General features: G+C 40.2%; 1 protein-coding gene across 1 annotated transcript in view; it reads left to right on the forward strand.

Moving 5' to 3' along the window:
- The window catches only part of b4galt2 (UDP-Gal:betaGlcNAc beta 1,4- galactosyltransferase, polypeptide 2), a 410,711-nt gene that overhangs the window by 174,473 nt on the left and 214,228 nt on the right, over positions 1 to 22,010 (forward strand). Inside the window, exons 3-4 of the mRNA XM_034182936.1 lie at positions 16,643 to 16,761; positions 20,583 to 20,699. Coding sequence (XP_034038827.1) covers positions 16,643 to 16,761; positions 20,583 to 20,699 — 236 coding nt within the window. The remainder of the gene's footprint in view (positions 1 to 16,642; positions 16,762 to 20,582; positions 20,700 to 22,010) is intronic.

The following is a 22,010-nucleotide window of genomic DNA, read 5'->3' on the forward strand; positions in this document are numbered from 1 at the left end:
ACAGGGCCTATTTTGTTGGCTTCATTTTCCTACAAGAAACACTTATAATTTTAAATTAAATTTCAAATGAGAGAGATCTATGTAGGTGTCATATAAAACAAATAATGAATGTTTTCCATTCGTGCAGTGGAAAGAATATTTTAAATTGTTGCACGATAGAACATTCTGTTGAATGAAGCTCCATTCCATCTTTAACTCATAAATATTCTTAACATTGCGCACATAAATATTCATTATTTGTATAATATTTAATTAAAGCAATTAAAGGGCTTTAAAACAAGCCTACTTTTATTAAAATCTGGTAACAAATAGCAACAATAGAGCGAGAAAAACAGCACAGTTTGTCATAATTTCCCCAATTTTCTGCATTTTACATAAAAGTTTTTTTTCACCCACACATGCATATGTTCAATTGAAAGAGCTTTCAAAGGACTTTAAAACAAGCATACATTTATTACAATCTGTTAAGTAATAGTGACGCTAGTGCGAAAAAAGCTGTCAGTTTATTATTTATGATCTGCACATCTCCACCCTTAGCAATGGCGCCGCCCTGTGTTTAGCGACGCTAATAGATTGAGGCGTGCACATCCATTCCAGGTCCATATTTCCATAGTTTGTTCAAGGATTTTTGTCACAGCATGTCTGTCTGTCCATCCATCAATCATCTCCTCTCTCCACCAATTGATGTTCCTGCTACAAGCCACATTTTCCCCATTTTTTATGTTTGTGTAATTGCCGTTGTCTTTGCATCCAAAATACTTACTACTGGATTTGACCCCATGACTTTTTTTTTTTCAGGAACATCTTTCATGATGTTTAAATTTTTGTATTGTTAGAAATGGCTCAAGCAATAATTTTTAAATTTATTTATAATTTTCCTTTCACGTAGTCAGGTCTGCAAGCTTTTCTTTTGAATCCACAGAGCTGGATGCTTTTAGAAAAGCTTTAATGGCAACGGACATAAGAAAGAAATTTCTCCTTGAAAGGAAGGAAAGGAGATTAAAGTGCAGGGAAAACAGGAGTGACATGAACACAGGGACACCGATACGCTGAGGCTCTCGGGTGGATTAATGTGTCTGAGTGTAGCACACAGTCACATTTGGAAATACAAAATGTTAGATTTAGATCCGTGGAAAATTTTGTGCTCAGCAGGAAGAGTTTTCTGTCGATTTTGTGGCATTTCTGTTCAAGTTACATCAGATAAAGATTTGCTGGTGAAACCACCCACAGTATGTACTGAGATCAAACTTTAAATTATAAAATATATCCTGGTTCATGTGGTTGAAAGAAAAATTTGGGTTTATACTGGCATGATCGGAACCTGGCTCCTTGTATCTTTTCCTCTCCATAACCCCATCAAGACGTGCTGTCCTGCCAGCATCATGACCTTGGCGTCGCCACCACCACCTGTCTGCGGTGGGTGATGCAGGATATCCACTCTTCCAAGAATAGTTTTGCAGTTTTGCGTGTGTATCAGCATGTGCCAGATGGACTGTGGCACTGTGACCTGTAACTGTGTTGCCAAGCACACACACGCGGGGACACATACACACACACATGTACGTCTGCGCACACATTGGCACAATACTGGTGTGGTTTCATCTGCCAGTCACGCAAGAACGAGCCAGATTTCACACCATGTAACAGGGAATGCATTCCAAATTCTGCAGAATCTTGTGAAAAACATACCCACATTTGATGGTGGAGAGAGCTTATACACACCAGACGTGTCTATCATCCCTAGATTATTTGGAAAGGTGTAATTCCAGATTAATTGAATAACAATAATCCAAGATCTTTTTAAATTTTGAACAGAAAGCTGTATAAAAACAACACATTTTCAGCTTTTTGCTCAGGCTTTAGAGAGAAACCTTTCATTTTAAATACAGTCACTCACACTATCTTCTGTGGGACTCTGATCTACATCTTGCTGATCTGCATTCATTTGTGTGGCCATTCCATTTCTCAGAATGAGCTACAGCTGGTTAATTTAGTTTATAGCTTTTCTGTTCTGCAGTAGGTTACTACACGTCTGCACTGTGAAAAAAAATGGAGTGAAAGCTTGGTATTTTCTATTTAACAGGTTGTATTCTCTTGTTTTTGTCAGTAAATGTTACTTCAGCGCTGTGCCAGATCTAATCATCTTTATTGACTCTTCCTCCACAACGTCACCCCTCCTTCACTTTGAGCATCTGGCCTCTTGGTTGCTCCCATTTTCATCCATACTAAATGCCCTGTGACTGTCTTCCTGTGTCGCCAACAGCATCACTCTTTTCTTTTGTTCTCGCTGGTTTTCGTGCCAGGACACGTTGTTATCTTACATGCTTCCTCCATCTGTTTCGTACCCCCTACTCGAAACCTTTCTGCTGTCTCAGAAGAAGAACACAGTGAACATATTGTGGGCATTGATATGTGCCATTAAGTACCTTGCTTGTCTGAGTAATCGTGTGTAGCTGTGTTTCAGAAAATTATGATAAAAAGGCTTAATGTCATGTAGGACATTGCATAATGCAATACTTTGCTCAGACTCGCTTTTAAAGTCTTTTCTGAGTGCAAAAGTTTAATTCATCTAATGAAATGTTCAGCATCTGAGTGAGGAATCGGAGCGTCTGGGTTGATAACCTAGTGTGAGTGCGTGTATGTGCGCACGCGTGGTTATGGACCTGACAGCGGGAGAACAGGCACCGCTCAAATCCATAATGGACCTGGTGTGGCGGTCCTGAGAAAACTGTAACATCCCAGAGAAAGCGGTATTTGATACCTTAGTAAAATTATAGTCCTTTTAATAGAAGAGATGTATTTAAAAAAAAACTCAAACTGAACTTGTAAAAATATTTAACTTTGAATTTGTTTTTTGTGTTGTCATAATTATCTCATTGAAATTAATGAAATGTAGGATTAAAACGCTCCATGTTTGTAGTATTCAAGACAGCTTGACATTTGATTGTTGCAGAACACAAACTTAAGAAACAAAAACGGGTCCGAGAATAGACCAAAAACTGAATTTGATTTTCCTACATCAAAGCTTGTGACAACAAAACCATCCATTCTTAGATGTCACCTGTATTGTGCTGACTGTTATAAATGAATCCATCACCAACAACTCATTTATTCTTCCTGCTGCATTCAAAATATCCATGATGTAGCTGCACATGTGGGTACTGTGCATGAACCCACACCAGCACACATGACTGACTTAGTGTTCTGTGCATCTGGATCTGAATGTAATGAGGAGATTCTTTGATGCCGATAATGCCGTCTTCCAGTAAATTCACTTGCGTGTACACAAACAGGCTCTTGTACTTAGGTACGCCCTTTGCCCCTCATGATTTTCAGTCGCATCAAAAAGACGAAAATTACAACTGCATAGTTTTTCTCCTATTCTTTCTTTTCATCCTCTTTCTCCCTCTTTTCAATGATGATTTTCTTCCCACTCTTCTTTCTTTCTCAGACTTCACCTCCCCCTCTTTCTGTCTGTCAACCTGGGAGAGACTTTTGGAATTGATTGAAAGAAAGAGCGGCAGTAAGGAAAAAACAGAGTGGACACTAATAAGATTCAGAGAGTCTGTGTGTCAGTGGGAGGCAGGAGAGTGGGAACAATCTCACTCAACTTCCACTCTCCTGTTTTTTTGTGCATTTATTTGCATTTCTCACTCTCAGGCCAAAGAACCAAACTCAAATATAAACCCATAACTTCTCTCACTGAAATCCGGTGCTGTCTCGGATGTCACTTGAGTAACTTGAGTGTGTGTGGTCACATGGCCCGAGCAGTGACACCAGATGAGCACAGGCATCCACAGTGTTAAAGTGCCCTGACACTTGCACAATTTTGATCCGCGCATTTGCACGCACATCGTCATGATGATCCCACCCGCTGTGTTCCCAGCTGGATGCCTCACTTTGTTCCACTGGCTGCCGCACGCTCTGCGCTGGTCACTGCACATATGAACTAATGATTTCGTAGCAGATTAATTATTTTCTCTGCAAGTGGGCTGCTGAAAATGGCTCTAATCGCTTCCTGAATCACAGAGGACCGCTCCAGCTGGAGCTGTACACGTGCGAGTGTGTGCGCACTGAACAAGCTGGAGAATGCCTTTGGAGCCATCTAAGAAGGTCATTATTTGTCATGTTTATGTTGTCATGGCTTGGTAAAACAGTTGCATGTTCTTTCCTTCTTGTGTGCCACTATAAAAGTATATTTATGATAGATTTAACACTCAGACTACCAGAGTGGTGCCAAATGGCACTTCTTCCTTTCATGACCAAGGTGATGCCAAATGGCAACTCATTAGGCCACCTTTTTTATGTACTTGTTCTTATGTTTCATATGTAAGTGCAGCCATTAGATTGGAATGTGCCGGTTACCAGTGACCGGCAGTTTGAGCTTTCTGCTCAAGCTTGCATTCTGACTTTGAGAAAGTCAGAAGTGTTATGCATGCATACAAATAAAAAAAAAAAAAAAAGGCCAAAAATTTAACAAATTTAAGACAAAAAACAAAACTAAGTTTCATGAATTAAATGTAAAGGCATTTTTATTTTAAAAGTTTGCAGTGATGATGAGCTCTCTGTTACATTTCTTTTATCATTCCATATTTGTACGACACAATACCTGATGGAAAACAGACCATTTGGCACCCTCTGGTCAGAATAAAAGGTGGGAGAAAAGGCTGGGTTTGCAAGTGTTAACATCTCGTTATAATCATTCTGACGAGCTTGCGCTCTGATGTGGTGTGCGGACTCAGTCACTTGCTGTGTTCACTTCTTTACTTGACTTGACAAGCTGCACATAGTGTTGGCGGGCAGATCACGCCACGTTGCATGACATTTATGTGTGTGTCATGGTTTGGCCCCGTTCGAGGCTTTGAATCCTTTTTTCTTTTCCTCCCCTTTGGCTCCTGCTTTGTTTTATTAGTGGATTATTTTCATTATGTGTTTATTCTGTGTTCCATTTTGCTTTGTCACTTTGTTTCTTTGTCACTTTGCATTCTTTTGTCATGAGTCAGTTTTGTTCTGCCGGTTTGTGTTTTTATATCATGAGTTTATCACATTTATTGTATATGCTTGGTCACAGGTTTTTGTTATTATTTATCTTCAGTGTTGCTTATCTGATTTTGTTCCATTTGTTGCATTTTCTGTTTATCTGTTATCTTGTTTTGTTAATTGCATTATTCTGTATTCACCGGGTTTTGTTTATTTGCAGTTTAACCAATAGTTTGTTTTGCCTTAGCCAGTATCTGTTTCATCCTAGTTTGGTTGAATATTAAGTTCCTTGTTTTTTTTCCCTTTTTAGACTAGTCACAATATTTCTTAGTTCTGCCCCTTTTGTTTTGCTCACATGAATTATTTGTATGTGATCTGTTCTCCATCTTTTGCATTCTGAAAAACCAACATTTCTCAACATTGCACCCACTGAGTCAAACCCTCAAGCCTTCTCGAGAAATGTTGGTTTCTCAATGCAAAAGATGGAGAACCACACCCTACTTTTTCTGGTTCAAGCTCAAAAACTTTTTAATTAGCCCTCCTAGCATTCTGATCCAGTTTGACGTCACAATGCACCATATTGATACAACATGATGTGCGAAAATAGTTATAGCACACTTGGAGTACTTGTGTGAGTGCTGGATGCTGCGTATATAAAATAATTATTTTGTAGCCGATTAATCATTTTCTGTCTGAGTTAGCTGTTGAAAACACCTAATCGCTTCCTGAATCGCAGAGGAGCACTCCAGCTGCTGCTTTTCTCGCATGCGTACTGAACAAGGTGGAGAAAGCATTTGGAGCCGTCTAAAAAGGTGTTGGGAAAGTGTAGTGACACAGACCCACAACAGGGGGCGCAAATGAACGGTCAATAGATGAGCCAAAAGGTAACAATTTAATGTTGTGAATGTGCACAACGAATATACAGACAATCTCAGAATATCATTACAGTCAATCCACAAAGGTGACGTGTGGGCAGGCTCGAGGATAGAAGATGTCTGTCCTGAGAAGAGCCGGAACCACACGATTTCCGCCGCCCCAGAACCTGGTGAATACTGGAGCCGACAAGTCCCGAATTCCCAGGTGATCACCGTCCCCGACTGTCGGATCTGGTACTGCTGGTGAAGAACAAAGACAGTCAAGTGTGGGTGTGTGTACACCCAGTAACAACAACGGTGGGAATGCCACCTCCACCTCTCACTCAATATGGTGCAGAGTACCGCAGTGATTCCTCAGGGGAAAAGAGTGCCATCCTGCACTCACTCAGCCTCCACAGAAAAAGGAACCGGTACTCCTGCAAACACTCACAATATACAGATATATTGCAAAAAACACAAACGGCTGAGGATATTACCTCCAATGAAGTATGATATCTCAGCAACGAGGTGGAGATGACGTCTGGTCTTTATGGAGTGAGATGATGTTGAGTAGATGGGTGACAGCTGTCAAGAGGTAATGAGTGACAGCTGTCACCCCCGGCTGTGTCCATGGCAGCAGCACCCTCTCGTGCCTGAAGCCCGCACTTCTGTCAGGGCGCCCACTGGTGGTGGGCCAGCAGTACCTCCTCTTCCGGCGGCCCACACACAACAAAAGGTAATTATTTGTCATGTTTATATCGCAATGGCTTGGTAAAACAGTTGCATGTTCTTTCCTTCTTGTGTGCAGCTGTAAAAGTATGTTTAATACTTAACGTACTTTAAGTACGAGATCTGTTAGAAAAGTATCGGACCTTATTTTTTTTTTCAAAAACCTGATGGTTTTGAATGAAGCGTTCTTGCATGAGCCAACCTTCGTGTGCATGTGTGAATTTTTTCAGGCCTGTCGATTGCGTCATTTGCTGGCAAGCAGCATTTGTGTGAGGTCGTGTGCAGTGTACTTGTCGGCTTTTCATTGCAAGGAAAATGACGGAACGACTGGAGCAGCGCCGCATCAAATTTTGCCAGAAACTAAGCGACAGCCAGGTGGAAACCATTCAGAAGTGTTGTGAAAATGTAGGAACACGGACCCACAACAGGGGGCGCAAATGAACGGACAATGGAGGAGTCAAATAACACTGTTTTTACTGTTGTGAAATAGGCACAACAAACACAACCGATTACAATATTGAGATTGAGTCCAATTACAGCGGTGTCGTGTGGGCAGGCTCGACGATAGGAGACGTCTGTCCAAGTCAAACCGGAACCAACCCGATTTCCTCTGCCACCGAACCCCGGGAATACTGGAGCCGCCAAGTCCCGAACTCCCAGGTGGCCACTGCCTCCGCTCGTCGGATCCGGTACTGCTGGCGAGGAACAGAAACAGTCAGGTGTGGGTGCGGCTGCACCCAGCAACACGGAGGGTGGAGACACCACCTCCACCTCTCGTCAAAAACAATATGGAAATGTAGGAAGGTGAGTACTTATCCAAATATGTCCAGTCCAGGAGTCAGCTGTCCTACAAACAAGCAACAAGTATTACGGCTTCAGTTAATATCACGTTTGGCTGAGATCGTTACCTCTTTGATAGAGCGATATCTCGGCAATGAGGTGGAGATGCCGTCCAGCTGATATACCCCTCCGCTGATGGATGTCAGCTGTTTTGGTTAATGGGTGACAGCTGTCACCTTGGCTGCTCCTGTGAGGCGGCAGCACCCTCTGGTGCCTGGAGCCCGCACTCCAGGCAGGGCGCCCTCTGGTGGTGGTGGGCCAGCAGTACCTCCTCTTCAGCGGCCCACACAACACAGAAGATTCAGACGGCTTTCGGTGGCTTTTCAGTCGTGTGACTATGTGAGAAATTGTGGAAGAGGTGGGCATCATTTTTCGGTGTCCAGCATGTCCTGTGAGGCTTCAACACAAAGGCGCTTTTGCTCCGCCATCAGCAGTGGCATGAATTTCGCTGCAACTCTTTTCATGGCCAAATCTTCATAGTGGAATGTGCTGAAAAGTGCTGATGTCCACCTCTTCTGCAATTTCTCAGATAGTCACACGACGGTCCCGCATTACCACAGCATTCACTTTGGAAATTATCTGGTCATTTCAGCATGTTGATGGCCGACTGGAGCGTGGCTCGCTCTACACTGTTGTGCGGCATCTTTAAACCGGTTGTACTGCACCTTAATCTGTGTGATGCCCATAGGATCGTCACCGAAAGCCGTCTGAATCTTCCGAATGGTTTCCACCTGGCTGTCGCTCAGTTTCTGGCAAAATTTGATGCGGCGCTGCTCCAGTCGTTCTGTCATTTTCCTTGCAATGAAAATCAGACGAGAGCACTACACACGACCTCACACAAATGCTGCTTGCCAGCAAATGACACAATCGACAGGTCTACACCACACGTTCAGTCTATACCCGTTAACGAGTTTGCTCTCCTGCACGACACAGTGCGTGCATCAAAGTCGTGCAATTGTCAGGGGGCCTTAACTTTAGCACAAGTTTGAAACTTCAGGGAATCCTCTGTTGATGACATTGGTGCCCATGGAAATGAAAGGGACAACCAAGGAATCTGTTTGACTCATGTGTGCTGCACAATAGGGGCAACAAAAAACAAACAAACAAACCAAGCTTTGATGTTTCATCTGTCACCTTTTTTGAACAGCCTCAGTGCTGCAGTGCTGGTTGACGTGCTGCAGATGTGGAAATGATTATTGATCTTCAAATTAATGGATGTTTGGCATTGTTTTGCGAGGATTATTTTTCAGTGACATAATTAAAAATATAATACAATGCTGAAATACCCTCGGCATGAGTCACTATGTTCTTTATAATTTGCAGTTTAATTAATTAAAAGATCCCATTGTCTTACATGCAATTTGTACATGTTCAAATTAAATCATCATTTGTTCATGTTGTGCAAATCACAGAATATTTGTAGATCACCTTCAGTACATTAGCACACATTTAACTACATAGGAAGTTAACTTTGAGTTAGCAAAAGTTAGCATGCAAGCTAACGTCCGAAAATGTCTTGTAAATGACTCCAGAGGAGTTGTCAGGTTATAAAAACAAGCATTTTCAGTTTTAGAAGTGTTTATTTATCGCGAGCTTTTACATAATATATGAGAAACGTATATAAACACAGAAAACAAAGAGGTTTTGAAGACACAGAAAACAAAGCGGTTTTGAAGAGACCAGCGACTGAGGTCACGGTGCAGCACTACTTTGATTGGCTGTCACCCACGTTAGTCAAAAACGAAACAGATCAGATTAAAACAGAATGTGACTTTTTAAACCTTGTAAAATAGGTCAAAGTTAGCCATCTTTGAACTTGTCCAAGGTCTGTGTCCCAAGAATGTTGCCCGTGAATTTGAAGAGTCTGGCAGTAATAGGACTGAAAATATACTGAGCACAGACAGATGGACGGATGGACGAAAAGCCTGCGCGATACCTGATGGCCATATTTGATGGCCTTGGGTAAAAAAATATTCTACCCTGTCGGCCAGCCAGGCCTGTACTATTACATGGGAAACACTGCTTATGATACCTTTCTAAAACGTTACGTGATTGCCTTTTTCAGTGTATCTTTTATTGCATTCTTTGCTTATGTTACCACAGCATCTGATTCCTAGTCGTTGACCCCCTGAGAGCATCTTCTAGTTAGCAGTAAAACAACGTGAAAATTTGTGAAACATTTCACTAATCTATTTTTCTACCACACCAGGTTGTTCATCTACAGCGCATTTCCACACTCACACATTCTCTTTGTCGTGCACACACCCTGTTTTTGTATTATTTATGCCCTGTGCCCGTGTTTATTTATGAGATTCTTCTACTCATGTTACTTAGCTGTTTGGAAGCTGACCTCTTCTTGTCACACTTCTTCCAATCAAAACAGCATCGGAAAATATTTTGAGCTTCACCAATAATCATCGAGAGAGACCCAGGTCACATTGTATGCATTTGTTTATTTTTATCAGGAATTCTTTTTTTTTTCTCCACCAGGGAAAAAAGGTAGCTCCATGTTTGTACCCCACAAACTCGATTTGAGAGTCAGCTGTCAGGCAGTACTGTGCTTAGGAGAACATTAAAAGAATAATGCCTTTGGCAGCTCCATGCATTAAAAATCCAGCAGCTTGGCAGTTTGCTGTCAAATATCGGATGTCGAAGCTGCACTCCAACCACACAGGAGGAAGGTCCTTCACACAGAATCGGATTTTGACCCTGATTTAGGGGATATGAAGTTATAATACTGAATACGTAATGAGGCAAAATCACTGCCACAAACAGGATTCACTGTTTAACCATATGATTTTGTCGTAATATTTGGAAGGTAGCTTTCATTAAAATACATTTTCTTAACTCTCTCAAATGCCATATGTAAATCTATATCTTTATTAAATAACTTCTACACACAAATTTCATACTTGGATTTCCGAATTATGCAAAGCTCACATAATTTACACTGCACTACCTTAAAGAAGAACACCAACATTTTTGAACATACACTGTATTTTTAGATTTTTGGGGGGAGTCATCTTTTTACTGGAGACAAAAACGATAAATCTGTGCAATATTGAGTTAGAAAACAAACAGTCTCACAGGCTAACCAGCTACAAAATGTTATTAAATGGGACAAGTTAAAAACACTGTAGTTAGAAGTGTCTGGGAGGATGGAGACAAACCCTATGAAGGTAAACATGCTAGTTAAGGGCTAACCTGACCTACATATCGCTGAAGTCGCGAACACCAAGCTCTCCTTAGCCAGGAGCGGTTCTACCACAGTATCCTTTCATTAAGGTATTTATATCTTGTCTCCATATACATTTCAGCACACTTTATGGTTGTGAATACATACAAATGTCCTTTTTCTTGTTATTTTTTTAATATTATTATATTAGTGATAAAAATAGAGGAGTGGGGTACAATTAGTTAAACCTAACGGCTGACATTAGCTTATCGAGCCGTCTGCAGCACCATTTGTCATAGCTAACAATATAATAGGTTCTGTTCTGTTAATACACACTTTTATTTACATTTGTTATTGTATTTGTTGTTAATACCGTTACTGTAGGGTGAAGCAACGCTATTGTACTTTATATGCCAGTCACCGTTTTTGTTTAGCTTTGTTGGCTAGCAAGGTATGGTTGGCTTATTAACGGCTAAATTAACGGTAGCTCATCTAGCTATAGTTAGCTTACTTTCGTGATTTACACTTTTATTTTACATGATGTAGATTTTTAACAGTTCTTCAGTTCATGGGTTCTTTAATAGATATCAGCAGATAATATCTAAGTTTGGGGTTTCCATTAGAAAGCATGTAGAGTATGGATTTTGTCTTCCTATAGTAAGCTAGCAGGGTGAACTTTAGATAGATACCTAAAACATATTACATCATAGTGTCAGTTTCTATTTTAACATAACCATATTTATAACTTAGCCTACTAGCTATAATTTAGTTTTAGACCAAGTCTACAGACTAGGTAGACTACAATCTTCTCCTGTATGAATATTTAGGTTTTAGTAGCTTACTCCTATAATATTATGCAGTAACTATATTTCTTGTATATGTTATTTACTACCCTGACTGTGTAAATAACACTTATATACATGGTGTCCATATTCTTGAGCCGCTTAGGTGGGTAGGGAGAGTTCCCATGGGATAAAAAAGCTTTTAAACCTACAATCCCTGGTTCTCAAGACCAGGCACCTAAATGGCTCTACTCTTCTTTTTTTAGATATTTAGATATACCTTAGTACAGTGATTTTCAACCTTTTTTGAGCCGCGGCACCCTTTTTATATTTACAAAATCCTGCGGCACACCACTGTCACGTGTCACTCACCACTAACTCGACTGTCTCTACACGGTGCGTTAGCAACACGTGCGGTACAGATATGACGTAACATAGTATACTATAGTCATGGAGCTGTATATAAGAACTAGAGAGCGCAGTCCCATTGCTGCACACTAAACGAAAACGTCCCTTCATGGACAGCCACATGACGTCTCCTAACCAGGCAAAATATTGACGAAGTACCCGGATGTTAATGCATTTTCAATGGAGATTCGCGACTGAACACACTCAGAAAAATACTCGCAAAATACGTGTTAAAATGCCATTTTGTCCTGGATATCGAGCCAGTAAAATTAAATTACATTAAATTATGTCAGGAAAGTATTAAACTTACTCTGACACACACACACATTCACAAATATTAGTGTTGAAAGTTACACGGATCTGCGCTGATAAGCTACGCTGCTCAGCTGAGCTGCTGCTGCTGTGTTCAACGCAGCGTGGCTCCTAAAACCATTACAATACATTTATATATATTATATTTTTACACAATTATCCTTTATTGACCGAGTTTCATTCATGAAGTCAGCGGTGTGTGTGTGCACATCTCTGTGTGTGTGGAAGCACAGCGCGTGTCATTAATCTCATTATTTTAAGGTGCAAAAAAAAAAAAAAAAAACTCCCCAGTCTTGTCGAACAGTTTTTAGTCACTAACGACAAGAATTTTAACTAGACATTGGTCTAGCAGTGGAAAATATCAACTAGACATAAGTGAAATTAATGATCCGTGTCATCGGGCGACACAGGTACGGCAGGAGACATACAGCTGTTTATCATCCAAATATCACGGACAAAGTGACAACAATAACCAAAACCACTTACTTATGGAAGGAAATATTGTCTCCCTTGTTCCTCCGTTTGTGACTTTGCCAACATGCGCAGCTTTCCGGCATATTCCACCTGTTTCTTGACGAGACTAAGTGAACTTCTATGCACACAAATCACTAACTTGCCCGGAATTAAAATGGCTATCACGCCTCCTTGTCGGCACACGGCTCAGCGCTACTGCGCGCTTTGCTGCCATCTACTGGAATAAAAGAGCATTACACCATCTGCCACACTATTACAGCACATACACCCGATAATGGTGATATTTCATAATTGCCCACGGCACCCCTGATGATCGATCATGGCACCCTAGGGTGCCGCGGCACCCTGGTTGAGAATCACTGCCTTAGTATACACGAGTAGAGTTCTACCTTAGAATTGGTATATATAATAGAAGATATACCTTACTGAATTTTCATGCACATGTGTACCTCACTAAATGTAAATCAACTTTTTAAAACACCAGTTTATACAGTTAGCTGATTAGCATAGCCTCACCATTGTCTGGAGAGGCTAAGGTAAGCAGGTTGGTGGAGAGCAGTGCTGCTGGAGCAAGGAGAGTTGCTGAATCTCATCCACTTAATACGCTATGCTGTGTGTTCTTTACTAACGCCAAAAGAGGTTATAGTGCACAAAAGTATTGAAGTACCCTATAAGCTGTGGATCATGTCATGTCAGCTGAGCATGCCCTGGTGCCACGTGTTGCCGCATCCTTCACACAATAAAACCATCTTGTGTCCTGGATGGTAACCAGTCCATCCACAGCTCTCAAAAGTAACATCTCCCCTTGGCCTTCTCCAGCTGCTGGGGTCCTCAGCATTGAGTTACCTGTGCACTAGATAATGTACAGAGAACCAAGATGTCAAAATGTCATAGCTGAGTTTTCCTCACAATGCTGCTCATCTAAATGTCCCTAAGTATTTGACACAAAGTCATTCTCGTGATAGCCAAGGATCCTGTAGAAATACCTCAAACCAAAAGGTAACTATTTGACACATTAGATCACTTGTCCAAGTCTCATAACCATGCAGTAAGGAAGGATCAGAGAAGATGTGGACCTTTGTTTTCCCGCAAAAGTGTTAGCATCACAAAACAACCAGAGAAGCTTCTCTACAAGTTTGACACTTTCACCGCATACAGATACACATCTGGTGAAGCGAGTCCTGAAAGTCATTTAAAACCTGGATCTTAGTCTTGATCCAAGACCAGTGCAAATTGAGACACTCCGATTCTTCACTCAGCTCCTCAAGTACTGCAATCAGGATAGCCATTGATTCTGCAAAGATCATAGCATCGTCCATGAAGTCGTGGTCAATAAATGTTTCCTCAACAACAAAGGCACCTAAGCCGTGAATTTCCATGCAAGCTTTGATAAGTGTAGGAGCCAGAACACATCCCTGAGGAACGCCAGAATTCACTTGGAAATAGTCAGATTAAGTTTTTTGTGGCCCTTGATCTCATTGTTGTGAACATGACTGTTTTTGAAAGATCTTGCTGGTGTGAAAAATTAGCCTTCTTTTTTTTCTTACAGCAGATCTGTCAATTCAGCCATCAACCACAAACTGTGATGCCCCTCAAAAGAAAATGACCGAATTGCATGGTGTACAGAGCTGAATGTTTGTAACCCTACAGGAGCACAGTGGTACTACAGTCATTAAAAGTTTTCTGTTGCAACAGCGTTCTTAAAAAGAATGAGGTCATTGCCTTGCACTGGATTAAGCACTTGCTTTAAATAAAACACAATATAGGGCTTGCGCGTAGGTGATTCTTTGAACCTACAGACACACAGTGTTATAATTCCTCATGCTGTTAACTACATTATTCAGTGTGTTTGAAAGCGGCATCAATATGTGTCAGAACTTTTTATTATCAGTTGTTATTATTTCATTTGCTGTCTAAGTCCATGCTGAGAAAAGATGACAACACCGTGTTCCTGCTACTGTTTCATTAGAGCGAGAGCGGAAGATGAAACGCAAGTGACATGAAGTCAATGAGAGGTCGGGAAGCAGAGAGGCTGGAGAGTGACTGAAAGAAGTGTTCATGGGAAAAGAGCTGTGGGAGAGTTTGTGTTCACTGCCTGTGTTATGAAAAAGAGGCGTGTTATGAACGTGTAACCTTGTTGGAATTGATTACACTCCTCGCGTATGCAGCGTTAATTGGAGGAGACCTCTCACCGCAAAGCTTATACATCAATACTAAGTATCTGTGTGGGTTACAGCTGTAGGTTTTGTTTTTCAATTTCTTTTTGTTTTTTTTGTTGTTTTTTTTTTTTGCAAAACAGCTGTGCAACAGATGGTAAATGGACTGCATCTTTTCCATTTGAATCAGATGGCTCAAAGCACTTTACAATGATGCCGCACATTCACCCAGTCAAAGACATAACTCACACAACGATGTCAGGTTGCTGCCATGCAAGATGCTCGCTACACACTGGGAGCAATTTGGGGTTAAGGACCTTGCGCAAGGGCCCTTAGTGTTTTTACAGGCTGTTTGAACCAAGGATCCTCTGGACTCTCAAGCCCACCACTTTACCACTAGATCATTACCTCCCCATGTCTGTGCTTCTGAAAAATAAAGTGAGCTGTTTGACTGATGTTGAAACAAACTTCCTTATTGCTGCAGACTCAGATGTTACAGAGTCACATTCACTTTTTAAGAGCCGAAATCTGTAACTTTCTAATGGGTGGTGATATATCATGTTTCATTAGGCCACTGAAGTTTTTTTAGGGGAAGATGTATTGTCCAAACCGACAAAAATTACGTTTTTTTATTTTATTTTTTTTTTATCCAAAAATCCCTTCGGGTGGAAAATTACAACCCTTTTTAGAGTAGGGGTTAAAGGGGCCTAAATAGTGACATAGTCAAAATGTGGATTTTGACCTTTGAATATCTTTGTGTGCCCTCAGTAAGCCTCATTGATCTTATGGTATATGAATGTATGGATGGAGTTCTCCCATTTAGCGTTATATTTTTCAAGTGTAACTGAGGGTGCCGCCTATAGGTGGTGCTTCAAGTCACAATTAAACCAAGAAGGAACAGCACCGGCCTTTGCTGGGAATGTAACATACAGTGGACTGGTGTCCCATCCAGTCATAAGGTCCTTTTCCACAACAGGAACCCTTTTCCCCAGATTTCATGAACGTGTGCAGGAACTGCCCACTAACTGGACTTCACAGCCGTTGTGCCACCACTGGTGCAAACCCCACCGAGGCTCATAGTGACAACAAGCATCTAATGCTAGTGAAAGATAGCAAATAAACTTTAACCTTAAAGCTCTACTGTGTTTCAAATTTCACAAAACAGACAAAATTGAGCTTCTACCAAAATTCAAGTGTTATAATGGCAGTTTATATTTGTAATGTGTTGCAAGATTACCAGCTAATTTTAATGAAGGTATTTGGATGGGAATTTCACACCAAATATTGCCTTTTCCTTTTAAGGGTTTGAAATTACCTGTGACCTGACCCACTCACATGATGCACGTTCACAAGGTTTGCAGGCTGACATCCGTAAGATGTCTTAATAATTCATATGTCTAAATAATAGAGGCACTTTCTGGTTTCAAAAACAGCATTTTTAGATTTAGAAGTGTTTATTTCTCACTAACTTTTACAAAATATGTGAGAAACATATTAGGTTTATACAGAAAAAACCTGTTTTGTAGCATTTTCTGCCATTGTGGTTTATTTTGTTTGAGCAAGCAGCCAGCTCACGTCACGCTGCCTTTCTTTACTCCAATTGGCAGTTGCCATGTGCTTCCCAGCATCCCTCCTGAAAGAATTAGTTTATTGACTCGCAGATAATAACAGTTAATTGTGTTGTTGCAGTGACTTGTCGTGGCGGCATCACTGAGGAGTGTATTTGTGTTTCATGTTGCGTCCACTTTGATTGACTTCAAACTCTTCATTTAATTTGGAACACGTATCTTCCAAAGCCCGTCCGTGCACCTCATTAAAAGACGCATTATGGAGATCTTATCCCTTAAAATGGTTCATTCTCTCCACGTTGCTGTTTTTGCAGTTTTTCTCCTTTATTCTGGTCATCTTACCAAGTCTTCTTTCATTCCTCAGTGGGGCGATTGTTGATTGAGTTCGGTTCTCAGATGACCATGGAGAGAGTGCAGAAGGAAAACCCCAACGTGACAGAGGGGGGGCGCTACACACCTCCCGACTGCCAGCCAAGATGGAAGGTCTGTATGTGTTGGTTTCACAAAGTTGAAAGAAATCAAAAAATGTGGACAAGCATTTATTCAGATGCAGTTTTTTCAGCCAGTCATGTTCTTTGGGTGTGTTTGTTCCTTCACAGTGAGGGTCAGCAGTCATTTTTGTTTTTTACACCAGGCCACATCACAAATCTGCCTTGGTGTCAACAGGTTTTTTTTTTAATACAACAGAAATCATTGTTGACACTTGCGTGGCATCTGTATTTTTTGTTGCAGTTAAAGGGCTTTTTCCTGATAACATACACATTTTTTCTTTTTTTTTTGTTTGTTCAAAATTCATTTTTGACACAAATCTGAGACGATTGGACTAGAGATGAACAGTGTGACCTATAATATACAGTAGTGTTCAGAATAATAGTAGTGCTATGTGACTAAAAGATGAATCCAGGTTTTGAGTATATTTCTTATTGTTACATGGGAAACAAGGTACCAGTAGATTCAGTAGATTCTCACAAATCCAACAAGACCAAGCATTCATGATATGCACACTCTTAAGGGTTTGAAATTGGGCTATTAGTAAAAAAAAAAAAAGTAGAAAAGGGGGTGTTCACAATAATAGTAGCCTGCTGTTGAAGCTACAAACTCAAAACTATTATGTTCAAACTGCTTTTTTAGCAATCCTGTGAATCACTAAACTAGTATTTAGTTGTATAACCACAGTTTTTTATGATTTTTTTCACATCTGCGAGGCATTAATTTTGTTGGTTTGGAACCAAGATTTTGCTGGTTTACTAGTGTGTTTGAGGTCATTGTCTTGTTGAAACACCCATTTCAAGGGCATGTCCTCTTCAGCATAAGGCAACATGACCTCTTCAAATATTTTGACATATCCAAACTGATCCATGATACCTGGTATGCATTATATAGGCCCAACACCATAGTAGGAGAAACATGCCCATATCATGATGCTTGCACCACCATGCTTCACTGTCTTCACTGTGAACTGTGGCTTGAATTCAGAGTTTGGGGGTCATCTCACAAACTGTCTGTGGCCCTTGGACCCAAAAAGAACAATTTTACTCTGATCAGTCCACAAAATATTCCTCCATTTCTCTTTAGGCCAGTTGATGTGTTTTTTGGCAAATTATAACCTCTTCTGCACGTCTTTTATTTAACTGAGGGACTTTGCGGGGGATTCTTGCAAATAAATTAGCTTCACACAGGCGTCTTCTAACTGTCACAGCATTTACAGGTAACTCCAGACTGTCTTTGATCATCCTGGAGCTGATCAGTGGGTGAGCCTTTGCCATTCTGGTTATTCTTCTATCCATTTTGATGGTTGTTTTCCCTTTTGTTCCACGCGTCTCTGTTTTTTTTTTTTTTTTGTCCATGTTAAAGCATTGGAGATCATTATAGATGAACAGCCTATAATTTTTTGCACCTGCATATAAGTTTTCCCCTCTCCAGTCAACTTATTAATCAAACTATGCTGTTCTTCTGAACAATGTCTTGAACATCTCATTTTCCTCAGGCTTTCAAAGAGAAAAGCATGTTCAACAGGTGCTGGCTTCATCCTTAAATAGGGGACACCTGATTCACACCTGTTTGTTCCACAAAATTGACGAACTCACTGACTGAATGCCACACTACTATTCTTGTGACCACCCCCTTTTCTACTATGTTTAAAAATAACCCAATTTCATAGCCTTACGAGTGTGCATATCATGAATGCTTGGTCTTGTTGGATTTGTGAGAATCTACTGAATCTACTGGTACCTTGTTTCCCATGTAACAATAAGAAATATACTCAAAACCTGGATTCATCTTTTTAGTCACATAGCACTACTATTATTCTGAACACTACTGTACATAACTATATAACAAGGTGTTATCTCGTCCATAAGGAAAGGGTGCCATATGACTAAGCAGAGTAAGAGCCAAAATGCCTGGGGGGGTGGCTGGTGGCATGCCTTCCCAGAAAATTTTAAATATTGAAGCAAATGTGGGTCCCTGTGGTGCAATACTGACATGAAAAACAGGCAATTTATTATTTTCGAAAATTTTAGTAATTTTAGTAATTTTTATTTTATATGGCTCATCAATTACATTTTATGCAGCATTATAGTAGTAAAACTAGAACACTCAGAGTAATATTGATTGAATGATGTTTTAGTTGTTAAAAGTGCGTTATTGTTATTGTCATTAGGGTCTGCTGTGGTTGATTGCTGTGCCATGCACTGGCCAATGGGATTGTGCTATCAAACCAAGTCGTTGCAGAAAGCTGCCCGTCAACTTCTAGTTTAGGTCACTGAAAAGATAGATTGACAGGTCTCTAGATAACACACAACTTTATAGTTTAAAACACAAATAAGTGGTGTATATCACTGTATACTATTTTTTCTAAAAATATCAATATAAATGCTTTTGAAGTGGTAAAGCACTAGTATGGAAACTGCATGGCAGCTATGACTGTACTCTGAATGGTATTATTACAACTTATTTCACCTTGTACAGATGCATTTTAGGAACATTTACTGATCAAACTGAAAGAAATAGAAAAAAAATTTCAAAACATTTTATCAAAGACTTCAATCTTTGAAAAACAATATCATAGCTTCTGTTTCTATAATAAAATACCATGACCAAATCTTCTCCTGTATTAATATTTAGGTTTTAATACCTACTCCTATATATTATATAGTACCATATTTATTGTATATGTTGTTAATTACCCTTAATATTTAAATATAGTTATATATATGATGTCTTATCTTTCTTATGTCTTATTATTTATTGTTATATATACTTTTCTCTTGAGCCGCTTGAGTGGGTAGGGAGAGTTCCTGTGGGATAAAAAGCTTTTCAACCTACCACCCCTGGTTCTCAACACCAAGCACCTAAGTGGCTCTACTCTACTCTTATCTAAAAAGGAATTTAGATATACCTTAGTTACTAGCATAGTTCCACCTTAGAATTGGAATATAATATATAAGATATACCTTACTGAATTTTCCACATAAAAATCAAACTGCACAAAATGAAAACAAAAACTGAAATTAATTCAGCTGGCTTTTTTCCTTCCCATTGCTGATTTATGTGACCTTTGCAGTGGGTCATTTCTTTTGCATTTATATTTTTGAGTCTTCATATTTTCAATATGATTTGTTGGTGCAGGCTCACTCTAAAACATGCAACTGCATTTAGTTATGTCCACTTGCTACCTATCTTTAACATAAAGAGCTCTTACAAGTTTTGGATGTTGAACTCAACTTGTTGAACTCAACTTTACAAGTTTAAATGCAGCTGCAATGTTTTAGAATGCTGATGATGTTGAAGCCTGCTTAACTGGTTAGCTGGTATAGTCTAAATCCATCAATTTATACTGACTGTGACTGTATACTGTTGATAGTCCACGCCTGTAGGGGGCTGTATATTGAGAATCTATGGTGCATGTTCTGAACCTAAGAACTCAGATTTAGGACAGGTCCAAGTTCAGTATTTGGAACTTAAAATGCACCATAACACATATGACAGCATGGAAAATTTAAATATTTCAGGCTGGTGTCCTCCAGCACCCTCCATTAGTGTTTTGGGTTTGTACATGTCCTGACATATTGTCTTAAACTGTGTACTTGACCATAAAACGTTCTCCTTCCTCCCACCCTACTTTCATCCATCCCCCTGTTCCTACACCCGTCATTCAATGAATAATTTGCCAGTAGAAAATAATAGTGATTTCTGTGGATTTTTTTTTTATTTTTACTTTTTATTACATTATGTGATAAATGCGCATTGGCAGCCATGATTATTATTATTATTATTATTAGTTTTTTTCTTTCTTTTTGTAGGTGGCTATCATCATCCCATTCCGTCACAGAGAAAACCATTTAAAGTACTGGCTCCATTACCTCCACCCCATCCTCAGACGGCAGAAGATTGACTACGGCATCTACATCATCAACCAGGTAGGTCCACCAGCAGGTTTACAGTTTGAGGAAGATGTTCTTTGAGTGGAGAAGATCCCCATACATTCTTTGGTTTTGTTTGGTTCTAGCCTAACAATTCATGTGCTAAAATAACATCCCACAACAGTCCAAATTTTGCTCACCTTGGACAGGAAACGGACCAATCTGGCAACGCTGAATCTGAGCTCCTCACCTTGCTGTAAAAATATTATGCATTTGTTGAGTAATTGCACAGCTGTTGTCATTGTCAAGAATTGTATTCCTTTCACATGCTTGAGAAACATGATGTGAATTTACTTTTTCTTGTCATCTGCAGAGTAAACCAAAACCAGTTTTTTGTTTCACTGCACTTGTCGTGCTTGGTTTTTCAAAGCGATCTTGTGCTGATGAATGTAAGCGCACGTGTGAGAGTTCCGCGCTGCTTTGGGTGAGAGTTCTTCTTCTACATTCTGGGTAATGAGCTCTTCTCTATGGCCTCTTCCTTCCCTGAGGGCCTTGCGCAACAGCCTAATCAGTCCCCCTGTGGAGCAGACCTTTGGTTCCGCCTGCCCTGTTATGTTCTGTTCTTGATATGGCTGTGTTCCAGTGTCTTACTCTCACACACATAAACACAAAACACATATTTCTCCCTGCACATCTCAGAATCTTTCTTATCTTGAATGTAAAGCTGTTATTGAGGGTAAGGAGGAGCACAGCCAGTTCCTCAGCCTTCACCATGACTGCAACGATATAGTTTATCCTAATTTTTTTTTTTTTTTTCAGTTGTGCTGGGCATCTTGGTGTGTTCCCCATTAGGCTTCTTCTTGCACGGTCACACAATTTTTGAGAATTGTCTACTCTAAACGCAGTGTCTGTGCTGTGGCACACCATCCACAAAACATGTGTGTCGGGCAGAACACGCGCGGCCAACTGGGCGAACCTGACCATTTAGATGTGGACATGATCAGAGCCCACTGCTTCTCATTCATGTCATTTCATGACTGTATGTCTGTGACCATGGGTCATCACCAGAGGAACAGACGATCATATTTGTCTCAATAATCATATTGTACTCACTTAGTTTGAACTCACCCAAGAATTGCCAAGTTTTTAAATAGTACAGCTGGGAAGTCTACTTGACCTCAGGCATAGATAATAACGACCGCTGTGAAAATCCCTCCATCAAACACCCTTAGACTCATTAGCAAGCTGTTTCTAAGTGAAACCTTTTAGTCTTTTTTTATTCTGATTGAAATTTAATTTTCACATTCATCTGTTTGGAAGAGCATCTTGAGGTTAGACGGAATAAGACGAGGCTGGAGACGGGATATG

This window comes from Thalassophryne amazonica, chromosome 12 (genome assembly GCF_902500255.1).
Source record: "Thalassophryne amazonica chromosome 12, fThaAma1.1, whole genome shotgun sequence".
NCBI lineage: Eukaryota > Metazoa > Chordata > Actinopteri > Batrachoidiformes > Batrachoididae > Thalassophryne > Thalassophryne amazonica.